Genomic DNA, 17500 nt, shown 5'->3' on the forward strand with positions numbered 1-17500 from the left:
GGACGTTTCCCTGCTCCGGCACACCTGACTCGAACAAATGGATCGCTATGAGGCTTCCGCAGAGCTCGCTAACGAGACGTTGGTTGAAATCAGGTGCGTCGGAGCAGGGAAACATCCGGAACATGCAAGCCAGTGGGCCCACGAGGGGAGCACGAGTTTCCAGCCAACGTTGCACTTAAGAGAGCGAGCCCAGGTTCTCTGGAACAAATTGATCCCCTGTCCTTTTTCTGATATGGCACCTCCTCCTCTTTCTCCTCCTCTCTTCCTCCTCCCCCTCTCCTCCTCCGCCTCTCCCCCTCCTCCTCCCCCTCTCCCTCTCCTCCTCCGCCTCTCCCCCTCCCCCCCTCCTCCTCCCCCTCTCCTCCTCCGCCTCTCCCTCTCCTCCTCTCCCTCTCCTCCTCCCCCTCCTCCCTCTCCTCTTCCCCTCCTCCTCCGCCTCTCCCTCTCCTCCTCCGCCTCTCCCTCTCCTCCTCCTCCTCTCTTCCTCCTCCCCCTCCTCCCCCTCCTCTCCCTCTCCTCCTCCTCCTCTCTTACTCCTCCCACTCTCCCTCTCTTCCTCCGCCTCTCCCTCTCCTCCCCCGCCTCTCCCTCTCCTCCTCCTCCTCTCCTCCTCCTCTCCCTCTCCTCCCCCTCCTCTCCCTCTCCTCTCCCTCTCCTCCCCCTCCTCTCCCTCTCCTCCTCCTCCTCCTCTCCCTCTCCTCCTCCTCCTCCTCTCCCTCTCCTCCTCCTCCTCTCCCTCTCCTCCCCCTCCTGTCCCTCTCCTCCTCCTCCTCTCCCTCTCCTCCTCTCCCTCTCCCTCTCCTCCTCCTCCTCTCCCTCTCCTCCTCCTCCTCTCCCTCTCCTCCTCCTCCTCTCCCTCTCCTCCTCCTCCTCTCCTCCTCCTCCTCTCCCTCTCCCTCTCCTCCTCCTCCTCCTCCTCTCTTATTCATGCCCTTCCATCAGAGCGATCTGCAGCACTACACAAACCAGGTTAGCAACAGCGGGCCCCAGAGGGCCTGCAGACAGGCAAGCCGATGACTGGAGACACGAGAAAACGAGACAACAACAGCTCTCCCCCCCCCACTCTCTCTTTCTCTCTCTCTCTCTACTGTTTGTGTGCTTCTTCAATTATTTAAAGCGGATCTGAATGCTCCACTGGCATAAAAAGTACAAAACACCTCAGTGATGAACGATGATGGGCTTCCTTAAGTGCTGGAACCCGAGCCCGGATTGGCTGGATGGGAGTGTGGGCTGAGGGGGGGGGGGGGGGGGGGGGGGTTGGTGCAGGGAGGCATTTAGAGGGAGGGGTCTCAGTGGAGAGTGGTGATTTCTCTTGTCCTTTTTTTTCTGCAAAGTCAGGTCTGGAGGACTTGTGGATGGCCAAAGTGCTTAAGTCATGATCTTGTTGGTTTTAGGGGCCTTTTTCTCTCGTCTAATGGACACATTCGTTACTAGGGGAACAGAGAAGGCGAGGGAGAATTAAACAAGACAAAGGAGAAAGGGGGCTAGATCCAGCAGAATGAACAGCAGAGATAGGGACAGGCACACCACCGGGCAGTACTAAAGAGCCTTGGAAGGAGAAAAGGACCACGCGCAAAGACATGAACACTTAAAAGCTGATTTGGGTTAAAGAACCTTGTTAATTAGGGGAGAAACTGGGGGGGCTGTTTGCTTCAAAGTTAGTTTAGCACTTGGTGCTTAAGATCTGAGTGTGTTGACACTGAAACTGAGGGGAAAACGGTCTTTCTGTCAGCCGAGTCTGTGGAGCCTCCCTCCCTCCCTCCATCCCTCCCCCCCCTCCCTCCCCCCCTCCCTCCCTCCATCCCTCCTCCCATCCATCCCTCCCTCCCTCCCCCCCTCCATCCCTCCCTCCCCCCCTCCATCCCTCCCTCCCCCCTCCCTCCCTCCCCCCCTCCATCCCTCCCTCCCCCCTCCCTCCCTCCTCTTTTCTGTCGTCCTTCTCACAGCAGCAACTCCACTGTTAACCGCTCCAGTCAATAACTGTGGAAAAGTAAACACCTGCATTGGCACTTGACTTTCAAGCCAAATCCACCATCACCTTGTATCTGTCTGTCAGTGCGGGGGGAGCAAAAGCTAAGCGTGGGCGCAACTTATTTTCTGGCTTTTCTTTGAAGCCGTGCCTTGCCCTAAACAGAACAGAGTGACAGGCGGAATACAAACAAGGAACGCTTTGATGGCTGCCGTTGAAATGTGAGTGAGCATTGAGGGGTTTTATTGAGAGACAGGGAGTGGAGGGGAGGGGTTGTGTTCGCCCAGTGGGGGTGTTCAAAAGGCTGAGATCTGCGTAGGCGTGTGTGAACGCCAGGCCAGTGGAGAGTGGGTCGGGTTCGTGGGGTTAAATGGGAGATCTTGTATTTGTGCTGGAGACTCCGTGCGGAGTGGACCCTGAGCCGGGGAGAACAGGAGGTCTATCCGGGGGGGGTGGGGGGGGGGGGCGCTCCTGTGTCTCAGCCCCTCCTACTGGTGGAAAAGGAGCGGGGCCCCGTGAGGGGTTCCACCGTGAGAGGGGGTGAGGGGGTCTGAACAGAGGCTGTGGCGGGTCACGACTGGATCAACGCAGGACACAACACAGAGGCCGAGGGCTCCACTCGGGTCATGTTACAGGCCTGAACGTCCACCCGCACACAAACACAGCCCTGACGCCCCCCGAGGCGCTCGAGCGAGTATTTGTCTCCCCTCAGCCTCGACAGAGGAGGCGCTGCTGGAGGAGCCGAGAGGGTTAACCCCGGCTGGAACACCTCTCCAAGTTCCAAGCGCTCCCCCTCCTCTCCTCTCCGCAGTCCCAGGGCCTGGGGGAGTCATCGGGCCTTAATTGCATTTGCACAGAAGTAATGGTCTCGGGGAGGGTGTGTGTGTGCGTGTGTGTGTGCGTGTGTGTGTGTGCGTGTGTGTGTGAACACGAGAGCGGATGAGAGAACACGCCAGTGTGTGTGCTCGGCAAAACGTGGCCGTCGGTGCTCCGTTTTTTTGCGGTGAGCCACAGCAGGAGGCTGAAAGAACCCACCGCATCCGTGCAGAGACGAGACTGTGAGTGTGTGTGTGTGTGAGAGAGAGCATTACCTTGTATGCGATGCAGTTGAGGACCTTCATGGCCACATCAGACACCTCAGGGAAGGGATCAGCAGCCAGGTGAAGGAGCACTCTCCAGATCTGGGTGTAAACGCTGTTGAAAGATACCCCTGGAACACACACACACACACACATTACATTAAGCTCCCCGCTCTTACCACCGCAATCTCACCATCCCAGGGCTAATGAAAAACTCATTAACATCTCTTATACACACACACACGCACGCACGAACACACACACAGTGGTCATTCTCCATCTCGCTCACTCATCCGTCTGCTGAAACGTCAGGGGGGGGGGGGGGGGGGTGGATGGGGAATGTCCGACCGTGTCAGGTAATGTATGCCATTAATCACACCCAAACAAAAGCTGGCCAAGCTGCTGCTTTGTCCTGGCTGCACACTGGCTGTCGACAGCCATCATCATCCTCCACACAGATCACATCTGGCTCCAAACGTCGTTATATTCTCACCACCACCACCCTTTTGGTTGTTGGTGTTGTGGGTCTTTTTTGTTTTCGTCTGTTCCCTTCTTCCCGGCACGTTGTCTTTTCGTCGGAGGGCGACACACTAGCGCCCTCTCGCCGTCTTTCCCTCGTCTGTTCCAGGTTTCTCACAAAGCCTGTCGTCCCCCCCCCCCCCTCTTCCCAGAGCTAATGGGTTTATTTAACACCCCACCCTCTTCTGTTGTCATGTCGGCGTTGTCACGCCTCGTTCCGAGCTGTCACTCAAGCCGGCCGGACCGGCAGCTTGGCTCGCTCGAGGCCTAAACCTGCCTGTCACGGCTCGCTTTGTATTAGGGGAGCCCACCTCAACCTCCTCCCTCCACCGCAGCCCTCGGAATCTCTCGCACCTTCTTTCTCTACCCTTCCTCCCTCCCCCCTCCCCCTCCCTCTCTCCCTTCCCTGTCTCTTGTAATCTTGGGTTTGTCTCCGAGGTGACAGTCGAGGAGACGCCCGGCAGTGAAAGCGCCCGGCTCCGGTTGGAGCTCATTATGCGCGTGCTGTTCTCCATTCCTCTTTCCCCTGCCAGCTCTCCCTGTCTTCTCCCCTCTCTGCCTCACTCCTACTCCCCCCCCCCCACCCTCTCTCTAGGGAGCTTCTCAACTCAGTCTTGGCAAACACACCCCTTCTTAGGCCTCCCCCCACCCTCTGACACCCTTCTCTCCCCCCCCCCCCCCCCTCTTTTTTTAACCTCCTCTTTCCCCTTCAGCTAGCCCTTACAAACATAGGATACCGAGAGACGCCATTTTCTCTTTTCCCGGAGCATAGCTGAGGACCGGGCCTGGAGGAGGGGGATGTAGAGGGGCGCCGGTCAGGCCTCCCCATCCCTCCAGGCCCCCTCTGCCTCGTCCACAGGGATGAGAGACCAGGGGAACAAACACTTCTCTCAGGAGACTTCAAAGGTAGAGAAAGAAAGGGAGGGATGGACAGGGGGGAAGAGAGAGAGGGAGGGTTGAACAGGGGGGTTTCTGACTTGCGCTGCAGGTAAGGGAGACGAGGAAGGAATAACCTGAAAGGAGCAAGATAAGAGAGGAATGAGAGACAGAAAGGCAGGGAGAGGGGGATTAAGAGGGAGGGAGGGGAGAGAGAGAGAGAGAGAGAGAGAGAGAGATAGAGAGATAGAGAGATAGATAGAGAGAGAGAGAGAGAGAGAGATAGATAGATAGATAGATAGATAGAGAGAGAGAGAGAGAGAGAGAGAGAGATAGAGAGATAGAGAGAGAGAGAGAGAGAGATAGAGAGATAGAGAGAGAAGAAAATGGATCCTCAGCCTATGAAGGACAGCAGGAGCACATTAAGAGAGAGAGCGAGATGCGGGCCGGACCAGGGAGAGTGGAGGAAGTGAGAGAGGGAGAGTATTAAGAGCATCTAACAGTGTGTGAGTGATGCAAAGTGAGAGAGGAGGAGAGAGAGAGAGCCGGAGAGGGAGACCCAGAGAAAGCGAGGGACTGAGAGAAAGGTAAAGAGGTGATTAGGGCCCCTTGCCCAGGGGCCTGACTGTGATTAGAGAGACCACCTCCTGCAGTAAACAGGCCGGCAGACCAATGTGAAGCACAGTCTTCCCTCTCCCATTCAACCACGGCGGCGGTATATCACGGCACACAAATTACCGACCGCATACGGCCGACATGGGAGTGGAGATTCATGACCAGAACGCTCCGCTCTGCCTTGTCCCTGCTTGACACTCCTTTCAATCTGCTAGCCCCCCCCCCCCCCATCACCCTGAGAGGAACACTCTGAAGCAGGGACATTATCTAACACGGGAACCGGCAGCGCTAAGGTGGTTAACAGCCCTTTTCCGACCTCACAAAGCACGAGGCATTTGTCGGTTGCTTGCGGAGTCTGAGGAGGGAAACAAAGACATGATGATGTACGCCGCTGATCCGGTCGAGGAGAGGAAAATGAGGGGAGAGGGGGCAAAAGTGCGTTGCGAGCGTTTCCGGAGTGCACTTCGGGAGCCGTCTTGTTCAGCACCTGCGAGCAGCAGTACATCATGGGATGTTTTCCGTCCGCTTCAAATGTGAAGTACATCTCCCCCCGCCAAAAAAATTACACTTTACAAACCTCTGACACAGGGAGGAAGAGGTGCCAAGGCTTCCTGTGGAAAAACCCTGGTGTCAGGAGAGAGAGGGGGGGGGGGGGGAGCATGTGCTGGTGGGGTACAACGCTTTGCTGGGCACCACACTTATCTCGTCCATCCTACTACACAGGGCGATGTTCAGATGTATCTGGTTGGATATGAGGGTTGAGAGGCAGTATGGGCAAGAGAAAAGATACTGACTCGATCTCCACGGGGTTACACTGTGTGGTGGAGAAGACCTCTAGCCTCTAGTCTAGTCCTCTAGTCTAGTCCTCTAGTCTAGTCCTCTAGTCTAGTCCTCTAGTCTAGTCCTCTAGTCTAGTCCTCTAGTCTAGTCCTCTAGTCTAGTCCTCTAGTCTAGTCCTCTAGTCTAGTCCTATAGTCTAGTCCTATAGTTTAGTCCTATAGTCTAGTCCTATAGCCATGCTACACGTTTCCTGAGAAAGGTGTGTCATAGCTGTTTAAGACGAGAGCAGGTTTCCAGACTGGTGCACAGCTCTGGTTGTTATCAGAAAATGATAAACGCCGCTCAGCTCTCCATCCTTCCTAAAAGCTGTGTGACACAATTGCTATCGAACGCAGCTCAAATGCGGCTCCTGTTTACAAAACGTAGCTGGCGTCTCTCACAGAGACAAACGCACCACACACACACACACACACACACACACACACCTGGGAACACGGCTTGTGTCTGGCCTCGCCCGTGTCTAGGGGGAGGAAGTGAGGCCATGTGTGTGTGTGTGTGTAGGTATGTGTGTGAAGGTATATGTGTGTGCGCGTTTAGGTATGTGTGTGTAGGCATGTGTGTGTGTGTGTGTGTAGGTATGTGTGTGTGCACGCTTGACGTTGGAGCCAAACATGACCCCCATCCCTCTGTCCTGGGCTGCTCAGGAAGGGTTAGGATGCTGGATTCATTCAATCACTGTGAATGTTGTGTCCGGCTCCACATGTAGGGGGATTCGAACCGATGCGAGTGCGTGAGTCTGTATATGTACAGTATGTGTCTGTCAGTATGAACTGCTCTTGGGGGAAGGGAGGGTCGGGGGGGTAACGGGACAGAGTCCAGGAAGACAATCTGAAGCTGGGAGGACAGCAGGGCCTGAACCAGCAGCCTGGGTCCTTCTGCTGTCAGCCCTACAGCAGGGCCCGGGCCCCGCCAGTCTCAACAAACTGGAGAAACGCTCACAAAGAGCGTGAAGGAAACACCAGCTGAGCCGGACCAATCCAGCCTGTCGCATCGCATCTCGCGCGGCGTCCCTCAGTCAGAGCCTGCCGTGCACGGCCGCGGTGCGACAGGGCCCAGCGTGAGGGAGGGGGGGCACCGGGCGGGGGGGGAACTCCCAGAAACAAAGCACTCTAGGCTACCCCACAAAAATTGAATTCTCCTCTCGCCACCCTCCCTCCATCCATCGCTCTCTCCTTCCCTCCCCTCGGTGCTGTTCTCCCCCAGGGTTTCTGGTGAGCTAATGGTTTGTCGGCGCGCACACAAACAGACTGTCAGGCTGAATCCAGGCCCATGCCAATCACCAGAGCGGTGGAGGAAGTGGAGAGGACGAGAGACCTCGGCGTACCAGGAAAAGCACTCCCGTCTCCCTGTCCCACCCCTCCAAGGTCTCTCTCTCTCTCTCTCTCTCTCTCTCTGTCTTTCTCTCTGTCTCTCTCCTTCTGCCTTGATCTGTTTGATCTTTCCCTCTATGGATGGCCCCGGGGTCTTCCTCTACTCCCTTTCTTATCATAAGGCATCTGGAGGGCTTGCCTGGGGTCTCTCTCTCTCGCTGGGTTTCTCCTCACCCCCTGCCCCCCCCCCCCCCACCTCACCTCACCCCCCCCCATCCCTTCTCTCCAACACTCAGGAGAGTTGCTATTGGAATCAGCCACTGGCCCTCAACCACCCGCCCTCGCAACCCCCCCCATCGAGTCCACAGGCCACTCCATTCTGCAGGGACCACGGCCCTGGTTTGGGGGGAGAGGGTCTGGGGGGGGAGGGAGGAGGGTCGGGGAGGGAGGGAGGAGGGTCGGGGGTCGGAAGGAGGAGGGTCAGGGGGGAGGGGAGGAGGGTCTGGGGAGGAGGGAGGGGGGTCTGGGGAGGAGGGAGGGGGGGGAGGGAGGAGAGTCGGGGGGGGGGGAGGAGGGTCTGGGGAGGAGGGAGGGGGGGAGGGAGGAGAGTCGGGGGGGGGGGAGGGAGTATCTCACCTATGAGGGAGTTGAGGGAGGAGTAGGACGACACGCGCCTCATCTTGTCGATGGTCTCGAAGGACAGGATGTACTCATCGTTGTCGGGGCTGCCCAGGGTGCTGCTGGCACTGCTGCTGGTGCTCAGGTTACCTGGGGAGAAGGCTGCGGGCCCACCTGGACACACACACACACACACACACACATATATGAACACACACATGAACACACACACACATGACCACACACACACGAACACACACACATGAACACACACACACACACACGGAAACCGTTCCGATGAATGTTCCCCTGTAAATGTTCACCAACAGAACACTTTCTGAAAATAATTCCAGTGACTACGGGCAACTGGGCCTATGAACCAGTAGGAAAAGTCTAACAAAAAAACCCCCGTAACAAACGTCAGTCTAATCCGGAGGGCTTTACAATGCCGGAGCCAGAATCGATCGTCTGACTATCCGCGTCCATCTCGCCAGCCTATTACAGCTGCCCGCCAGCATCATCACGCTCCATAACTCCCCATCACAGCGACTCTGACTCACGCAAAATGGCCGCCATCCATCTCGGGGAGAACGAGTGCATATTGAAATGCAGATTGGAAGCGAACGCGACTGTGCACTCCCCTGTCGCAGCCTCATTCCGCGTCGACGAGCCCATTTGACACGGCGTCTGACGCGCCGTGCGAGCATGAGTCGGGGGGGGGGGGGGGGGGGGGGGGCATGACTCGCCGTCGCTTCTGTGTTGGTGTGTTAACATCCAGGGCTAACAGAGGCCGGAGTCAGCCAATGGGGGAAGCTGAAGAGAGGTCACTTAAAGCCCCTGAAAAGTCACATATGCTCCATGCTGTGTGTGTCTCTCTCTGTGAGTGTGTGTTTCCTCGACAGACGAAGTGGTGCATCTGTGAGTACTGTACAGCGTGTGTTCTCAAAGCTGCTGATTTATATTCACGTGTGTGTTTACAACCGTTTCCTCCGCGACACACACACAGACACACAAACGCTGCAGCCTTAGTGAGATGATCCTTAGGATGATATTCCTTGGTGTGACACTAAGCCACAGAGAGCTGAGATGACTGGAGCCTTTTGAGTGGGTCCTGGTAGTGCTGTATGACCAGGTCATGACGGTTCCTCCGGGGGAACTACCATGCCTGAGATGGACATGGTGATTTACCCTGCACATTTAGATACAGTGCAGAAATCCTCCAGGCTCGTCTTAAGTCGGAAAAGCGGAAAGTGGTTCAGTCCGGGTCGTCTCCTCGCATCTCCTACCCTGGAGGTCTCTGTATCAATATCCCTCCGCCCCCCCGTCTGCCCCCCCCTGGACTCCCCCCTGTCTCCCCCGTCTCCCCCCTGGTCCTTCTGTCTCACCCTCCTCGTTGAGGTTGAGGTTCTGCAGGCTCTTGTTGAGGTTGCGGGCTGTGGTGGCAGCTCTGATGTTGGTGTAGGAGTTGACCGAGCGCAGCCGGGGGACGGCAGGGCTGTCCCTCACTGGGGTCAGGTTACCCGGCTCTGGAAACACACATACACACACTGCATTATGTACACGTGTGTGTGTGTGTTTGAAAGGGTGGGAAAGTGCGTGAAAGAAAGGGGGGCTCGTCCCAGGGGTGGGAAAGTGTGCGAGTGAAATATAGGGTGGGTGAATGTGTGTGAGAGAAGGTGTGTGTGTGTGAGAATGTGTGTGTGTGTGTGTGTGTGTAAGAGGGTGTGTGTGTGTGTGTGTGTGTGTGTGTGTTGTGGTACCTGCAGTGTTGGCAGGAGAGGGCACAGTGTAGTTCTTCTCCTCCTCTATGAACTGCAGCGCCACCGTGCAGAAGTTGCTCTCGTACTGCACCACCAGGTGACTCAGTGCCACCACCAGCTCCTGGAGAACACACACACACACACACAAGACCAGATTCACACAAACATGAAGGCTCCTTGTGTGCGTGCCTGCGTGCGTGTGCCTGTGTGTGTGTGTGTGTGCCTGTGTGTGTGTGTGTCTCCCACCTTCCGGACCACGGGGCTGCCGTCGTTGATGAGCTGGGCCAGCATCATGGCCACGTTATGGTCGATGGTGGTGGAGTGGTCCGTCCGCTCTCCAGAGTTCCCCACGAACGTCCCCAAGGCGAACACGGCCGCGCAGCGCACCTGCACACACACACAAACGTGATTCTCTTTTGGTATTTCGTACTTGCATTGCGTCCCGGCTGTCACAGTACGTGTGTGTGTGGGGTGGGCACTTGTGGCGTTTGGCAGTAATTGCATGCTAGCGTGTTCCCTTTGAGTGTGGCGCGGGAGCGGCGGGCGTGTGCGCGCGGGAGCGGCGGACGTGTGCGCGCGAGACGGAGAGATGTGGGGGAGTAAACACACAGCCTCCTCCAGGAACGCCCCCGTCAGGACTCAGCTCAAACTTAATTAAAAACTCGACTGGTTCGCAGCCCTCCTCTCCCCCGCTCCCCCCCTCCGCTCTCCCCCCCCCCCGACTCCAGGGGTCTCTCTGGCACGCACACCTGCATGTTAAGGAGATGTCCTCGGGCCGTGCGGTATCTCCTGAAGGAGGACTCTGAGCCCCGTCTTTGAAGTGTTTGTGTGTGTGCATAAGCCGCTCATCCTCCCAGGCTGATTGGCTGCTTTCCAACGTTGACGACGGGCGTTTATATCCACTGACCTCAACCGAGTTCAAGCTCCAATGGAGTTCTATGAGAGTGTGTGTGTGTGTGTGCTGGCATGCATGTGTGTGTGTGTGTGTGGATACCGACCCTCAACTAACCCCTTGGACAAAGCAGATGTTTTCCTCAAGAGACACGAGTCAACAGATGTTTCCCGGCCAAAAGTGTGTGTGTGTGTGTGTTTGTGTGTTAGAGAGGGACCAGTGTCAGGGTTGAAGCTCAGGACACACTCTTCCTGTCTCCCTGCACCACACTTCCTGTCTCCCTGCACCACACTTCCTGTCTCCCTGCACCACTCTTCCTGTCTCCCTGCATCCTCTTCCTGTCTCCCTGCACCACACTTCCTGTCTCCCTGCACCACTCTTCCTGTCTCCCTGCACCACACTTCCTGTCTCCCTGCACCACACTTCCTGCCTCCCTGCACCACACTTCCTTTCTCCCTGCACCACACTTCCTGTCTCCCTGCACCACACTTCCTGTCTCCCTGCACCACACTTCCTGTCTCCCTGCACCACACTTCCTGTCTCCCTGCACCACTCTTCCTGTCTCCCTGCAACACACTTCCTGTCTCCCTGCACCACACTTCCTGTCTCCCTGCACCACACTTCCTGTCTCCTTGCACCACATTTCCTGCTGACAGTGAACCATCTCACCTGACTATGACCACACCAGCTGAGACACTGATGAGCTTCCACAAGTGTGTGTGTGTGTGGGTGTGTGTGGGTGGGTGTGTGTTTGTGTACGTGTAGACTACAGTCTGCCAACATAAATGTGTGACAGATGGTATGCATTAATGAAGGTGCAATAGTAAAACAGAGAATATTTGGCCAAGTGTGAGTGATAGAATATACAGTATGCATGTGTTTTGGTGTTACAGCATGTAACACTATGTTCGAGTGTGTTGGCGTGTGCATTCCTGTATTTGAGACAGCGTGATCATGCGTGCATGCGCACATGTATGTGCGTGTGGGACAGTATTCATGTGCTGTGTCTGTTCTGTCTGACTGACTTTACGTTCTTGCTTTCTCTTCACCTCCCTCTCCCTGACTTTCCTCTCCTCCTCTCTCTCCTCTCGTCCTCTTCCCTCCTCCTCTCCTGTGCGTGCCTCTCCTCCTCCTCCTCCTCCTCTCCATTCCTCTCCTCCCCCCGCTCTTCATTTCCCCCCTCCTCCATCTTCACCTCCTCTCCACTCCCCCCCCTCATCCTCCTTTCCATTTCCCCCCTCCTCCATCTTCACCTCCTCTCCATTCCCTCCTCCTCCTCCCCCCCTCCCCTCACCTCAGGGATGGGGTCAGAGAGCAGGCTGTAGAGCTTCTCGTGGGCGCTGTCCCTGACCCCGCACCAGCGGGCCGAGTCAAAGTTCTGCCAGATGCGGCCCAGGCAGATGGCCACCCACTGGCGCAGCAGCGGGTGCGGGTCAGACAACTGCTCCAGACAGATGGCTATCAGGTTCCCTTGGAGACACGCCTCCTAGGAGAGGGAGACGGGAAGAGGAGGGGTGGAGATGGAGGAGAGGTCAGAGGGAGGAGGGGAGGGGAGGAGAGGGGAAAGAGGAGAGTGGGTGAGCAAGAAAGTTAAGTCAATCAACACGCACACGCCCCTCCTTTAATGAGGCCTAATGGCATAATCTGGGAAGCCATCCATGACCTCCTGTTGAGAGAGAGAGAGAGAGAGAGACAGAGAAAGAGAGAGAGAGAGAAAGAGAGAGAGAGAGACAGAGAGAGAGAGAGAAAGCTTCTAGATGACTGAGGTGAGGGTCCACCAGAACCCCCCCCCCCCTCCTGCAGCAGTAACCTACACACAGCCCCGGAAGAGAGGACAGCCTGAAAGAAGAGAGGGGGGGGGGGGTCCCTCTTAGCTGACAGACCAATGCTTCCCCCCCGGAACACAGGCAGAGGCTCAACTAGACTGGATTAAATGAAGGAGTGTACAGTGTGCCACTGTGTGTAGTTGAAGGCCATTTGAACTCTGTCTCTCTCTGAGCTTCCTTTTCGCTCTGCTGTGGGTGGCTGGACGGCCTGGGAGATCAGTCTGGCCAACCGAAGAGGCTCGTGGGTAACCGACCGGGGAGCTGACACCAGCACTGACCCCTGGGAGCTAGAGAATTAACCCCGGGAGCTTAGCGACAACGCCTTGAAACAAGCGGAGCAAGCGGGCGGACTAACGGAGAGTAATGAAGGAGCGGGGAGGAGGAGGGGTAAATAATTGAAAGAGAAAGAGAGAGAAAGAGAGAGAGAGAAAGCGAGATGTATTGGTAATGTTGAACTCTCATCTATAATTCAGCTGCCAATGACAAAGAGTTGGGAACATAAAGTAAACATGTAGCGGAAAACACAGGGGGAGAGGAGGGGGGAGAGGAGGGGGGAGAGGAGGAGCAACAAAGATGAGGATGTAGAAGGAGGAGGAGCGCGACACACAGAGGGGTCTACAGGGACGAGAAGCGACGGGTTTGTCTTGACGACGGTGTCGCCGACGGTGACATGAGCAGGCAGATGGCGGGGTGGCTCCTGGGAGAACAATGAACACGTCTTCATGAAGAGGGCCACGGCAACACTGCAAGCCCGGGGATGATGGGGATCGTGCCAGGGTCGATGGGGAGGGAGAGAGTGTGGAGGGGGGAGGGCAAGGCTGGGAAGATAGAGAGATTGGCGGGGGTGGGGGGGGTGGAGGCGTTAAGGGAGAGAGGTGTGATGGAGAGAGCGAAGAGCACTCAGGGACAGGGAAGACAGAGAGGTGGGACATGGCTGTTCGGAGGAGAGAGAAGGGGATGAGGGGAGAGAGAGTGTGTGTGAGAGAGAGAGAGAGAGAGAGAGGGAGTGAGTGAGAGAGAGGGAGAGAGATACGGAAACAAGAGGCAGTAAGGCGAGGAGCGGGCGCGGTAACGACACAGCCGTCACGTGCTCCACCCCTCCACTGATCGTGCCCAGTAGAGACCAGCATTCTGATCATGCCCCAGTAGAGACCAGCATTCTGATCATGCCCCAGTAGAGACCAGCATTCTGATCATGCCCCAGTAGAGACCAGCAGTCTGATCATGCCCCAGTAGAGACCAGCAGTCTGATCGTGCCCCAGTAGAGACCAGCAGTCTGATCATGCCCCAGTAGAGACCAGCAGTCTGATCATGCCCCAGTAGAGACCAGCAGTCTGATCATGCCCCAGTAGAGACCAGCAGTCTGATCGTGCCCCAGTAGAGACCAGCAGTCTGATCGTGCCCCAGTAGAGACCAGCAGTCTGATCATGCCCCAGTAGAGACCAGCAGTCTGATCGTGCCCCAGTAGAGACCAGCAGTCTGATCATGCCCCAGTAGAGACCAGCAGTCTGATCGTGCCCAGTAGAGACCAGCAGTCTGATCGTGCCCAGTAGAGACCAGCAGTCTGATCGTGCCCAGTAGAGACCAGCAGTCTGATCATGCCCCAGTAGAGACCCCCTTTAGAGAAACAAGTCACTGTTTAACATGACGAGGGAATCAACAGGCTGATGCATGTCCCCCGCTCGGCCACTGGCGCTCATGGGAACGCACACATGGACACACACACACACATGTACAAGCGCAAACACACAGAGGCATAAACATCTTCACACACACTGACCTGGCCGGTGTTGTAGCTGTTGACGATGACGGCGAGAATGAAGACGGCCATGGTGCGGTGCTCGGCCTAGAGAAGCGGGACACAAAGAAGGCGTCGGGGAAAAACACGTCACCAAACGGGCGCTCACTGTAGCCTGTCACCATGGGATACTCATGCGGTGGAGGCGGTCGAGTGCACGTTTGGCCTGGATTGTGATTGGTCCGTACTCACAGGCATGTAGGGGTCGGCCAGGACAGACAGGAAGTACTTATGCCCGTTGTCTTTCACCAGGTCTGCCTGACATGACTAGAGGGAGAGAGGAGAATCAGGTTGACAGCCCCCAGAGGTCAGGGGTCATACAGGGGGGAGGGTCCCATGGTAGTTAACTTCCCTGTTCAGATCCTGTCTTTAAGGTCACATGCTACGGGCCTCCGGTGAGGTAACACACGCTCCGGAACGGAGGATTTATGGCGAACGCACGTGTGAGTTGTGCTGGTGTGTCGAGTGTGCCGTGTCCAGGAGCGTGTGTGAAAGTGGGGTTTACAAGCAGGGTAGCATCAAGATAGTTCTGTTGTGTTGGGGTGTGTAACAGGTGTGTGAGTGTGTAACAGGTGTGTGTGTGGGTGTAACAGGTGTGTGAGTGTGTAACAGGTGTGTGAGTGTGTAACAGGTGTGTGTGTGTGAGTGTGTAACAGGTGTGTGTGTGTGTGTAACAGGTGTGTGCGTGGGTACTCACACTGTCCACAGCCAGGATCTTGGCCCAGATGAAGACCAGAAGTGGCCTGAGCTCCCGGGCTGAGCTCTGCAGCAGCTTCAACACGTAGGGGAAGATCCCTACTGACAGAGCCTGCGCACACACACACACACACATTAGTAACATCTTAATACAGTGCAGTGTGATTCTTGAGAACATAGCAAGGTGAGAGCTATGCAGACTGGTAGCTAGGTAGAGTGGTAGCTAGGTAGAGTGGTAGCTAGGTAGAGTGGTAGCTAGGTAGAGTGGTAGCTAGGTAGAGTGGTAGCTATGTAGAGTGGTAGCTATGTAGAGTGGTAGCAAGGTAGAGTGGTAGCTAGGTAGAGTGGTAGCTATGTAGGGTGGTAGCTATGTAGAGTGGTAGCTATGTAGAGTGGTAGCTATGTAGAGTGGTAGCTATGTAGAGTGGTAGCTATTTAGAGTGGTAGCTAGGTAGAGTGGTAGCTATGTAGAGTGGTAGCTATGCAGAGTGGTAGCTATGCAGAGTGGTAGCTATGCAGAGTGGTAGCTATGTAGAGTGGTAGCTAGGTAGAGTGGTAGCGAGGTAGAATACTAGCTAGGTAGAGATGTAGCTAGGCAGAGATGGAGGTAGGCAGAGATGTAGCGAGGTAGAGATGTAGCTAGGTAGAGATGTAGCGAGGTGTGGCAGGTAGTGGTAGTTAAACAGAGTGGTAGCTGTCTGGTTTCCATGGTGCCTCCGGGTGTCTCACCAGGCTGACGGCCCAGGGGCCCAGATCCAGGAAGCGCCCCAGCAGGTCCAGCGCCCGCAGACGATGCACCTGACTCAGCAGCACCTGAAACACACCAGGGGTCAGAGGTCAGGCCGGCCGGCCGGCTGGGCGGGAGGGAGAGAGGAGTGGAACAGGTGGCCTCGCACACCACTCCCCCGGATAAACTGGCAACGGTTTGTGTTTGTTGATGTGTGTGTGTGAGTGTCAGTTGGCTGCGTTGTTTGTTGCCCGTGGGCTACGTAAATACAATGTTGGGATGCAAGTCGATTAAATGCTTGTTTGTTCAGACAATTACAGCATAACATTCGATGTGTGTGTTCACTGGCATGTCTTCACAGTGCCTGCACGGGGGCCGGATGGAGGTGCGTCCCTTTGCAACATTGCATACTGTGTGTGAGAACACACACAGGGGGAAGCGGATTCCACCCTGCCCACACCCACGGCACACACACACACACACGGCACACACACACACACACGGCACACACACACACACACGGCACACACACACACCCACGGCACACACACACACAATCCCACACACACACCCACGGCACACACACACACAATCCCACACACACACCCACGGCACACACACACACAATCCCACACACACACCCACGGCACACACACACACAATCCCACACACACACCCACGGCACACACACACACAATCCCACACACACACCCACGGCACACACACACACAATCCCACACACACACCCACGGCACACACACACACAATCCCACACACACACCCACGGCACACACACACACAATCCCACACACACACCCACGGCACACACACACACAATCCCACACACACACCCACGGCACACACACACACAATCCCACACACACACCCACGGCACACACACACACAATCCCACACACACACCCACGGCACACACACACACGACCCCACACACACACCCACGGCACGCACACGACCCCACACACACAACCCCCACACACACGCACACACACACACAGGGAGGGTATTCTTAGACCACAATGTGCCCTGAACTCCGGGTGACTGTGATGCACACCACAGGAGAGACCGGGGGAAGACTAGTGCCAGGGCTGCCCACACCAGCCCTCTGGGTAGAACCCACGAAGCATGGAGAGGCTGGGAGACTAGGGACGGAGGGTGTGTGTCTGTGTGTGTGTGTGTCAGAGAGAGACAGGAAAAACAGGAAAGATATGCGGCAACGTCAAAAACAGGAGCTGGAAAAACAGTATTGGGTGCAAGCTGCAGGGACCACGAGCGCGCACAGAACTCATCTGTCATGTTCTGGATGCCTCGTCTGCCTCGACAAACAAACGAGAAGCACTCATCACGCTTCATCATAAGTGGCTGTTTGCACGCGCGCGCGCACGCACCACGCAAACACTATTGTCTCGAAGCAAACTCATGAATCACGCCTCAACAGAATGGGGATGATATCCGAATGTGTCACCAGTCATCTAGTATTGAGTCATCTGCTTCCAAGACTGTCATTGTGTGTGTGTGTGTGTGTTTGTCGTCATCACGGCAAATGACTACATTTCAGAGTAGTATTGGTCACGTAGCGCTCATCCAGTCACCGTATTGCACGCGCGCGCGTGTGGAATTTCCGTACACAACACAATGACAACATCAGCGGCGATCATCAATTCGGGCCACTAAATCCAGTCACATGGCATGGCAGTTGTCGTGACAACACAAAAAGGGTATTATCTTCCCTGAAGCGTCTTTTTGCTTCCTCTTTGCTCGTTTCACCAAAGCTCCTTATGGATGGATTACCGTCCGTGAACACGCAGTGTGCTGGGGCTGGCCTCTCACGTGAGTGTGTTCGCTCTCAGCGTGCGTGTGTGTGTGTGTGCACGTTATACAGGGGCTCCCATGGATGATGGTATTGGGGTGAAAGTCGTCGTTGTCGTCATCATCAGTATGCAAGCATACATTCTCA

At 56.0% G+C, this 17500-nt stretch overlaps 1 protein-coding gene across 5 annotated transcripts in view; it reads right to left on the bottom strand.

The window, feature by feature from the left end:
* rptor (regulatory associated protein of MTOR, complex 1) overlaps window positions 1-17500 on the bottom strand; it is a 101291-nt gene that overhangs the window by 20737 nt on the left and 63054 nt on the right. For all 5 annotated transcript variants that reach the window (XM_084685706.1, XM_084685709.1, XM_084685708.1 and 2 more), the window contains exons 13-22: window positions 15528-15611; window positions 14800-14910; window positions 14295-14369; window positions 14085-14150; window positions 11773-11964; window positions 9833-9973; window positions 9587-9707; window positions 9212-9352; window positions 7845-8000; window positions 3061-3179 (exon numbers count right to left, since the gene is read on the bottom strand). In XM_084685706.1, the coding sequence (XP_084541832.1) occupies window positions 3061-3179; window positions 7845-8000; window positions 9212-9352; window positions 9587-9707; window positions 9833-9973; window positions 11773-11964; window positions 14085-14150; window positions 14295-14369; window positions 14800-14910; window positions 15528-15611 (1206 nt within the window). The remainder of the gene's footprint in view (window positions 1-3060; window positions 3180-7844; window positions 8001-9211; window positions 9353-9586; window positions 9708-9832; window positions 9974-11772; window positions 11965-14084; window positions 14151-14294; window positions 14370-14799; window positions 14911-15527; window positions 15612-17500) is intronic.

This window comes from Hypomesus nipponensis, chromosome 21, assembly GCF_054491055.1.
Source record: "Hypomesus nipponensis isolate SF chromosome 21, ASM5449105v1, whole genome shotgun sequence".
NCBI lineage: Eukaryota > Metazoa > Chordata > Actinopteri > Osmeriformes > Osmeridae > Hypomesus > Hypomesus nipponensis.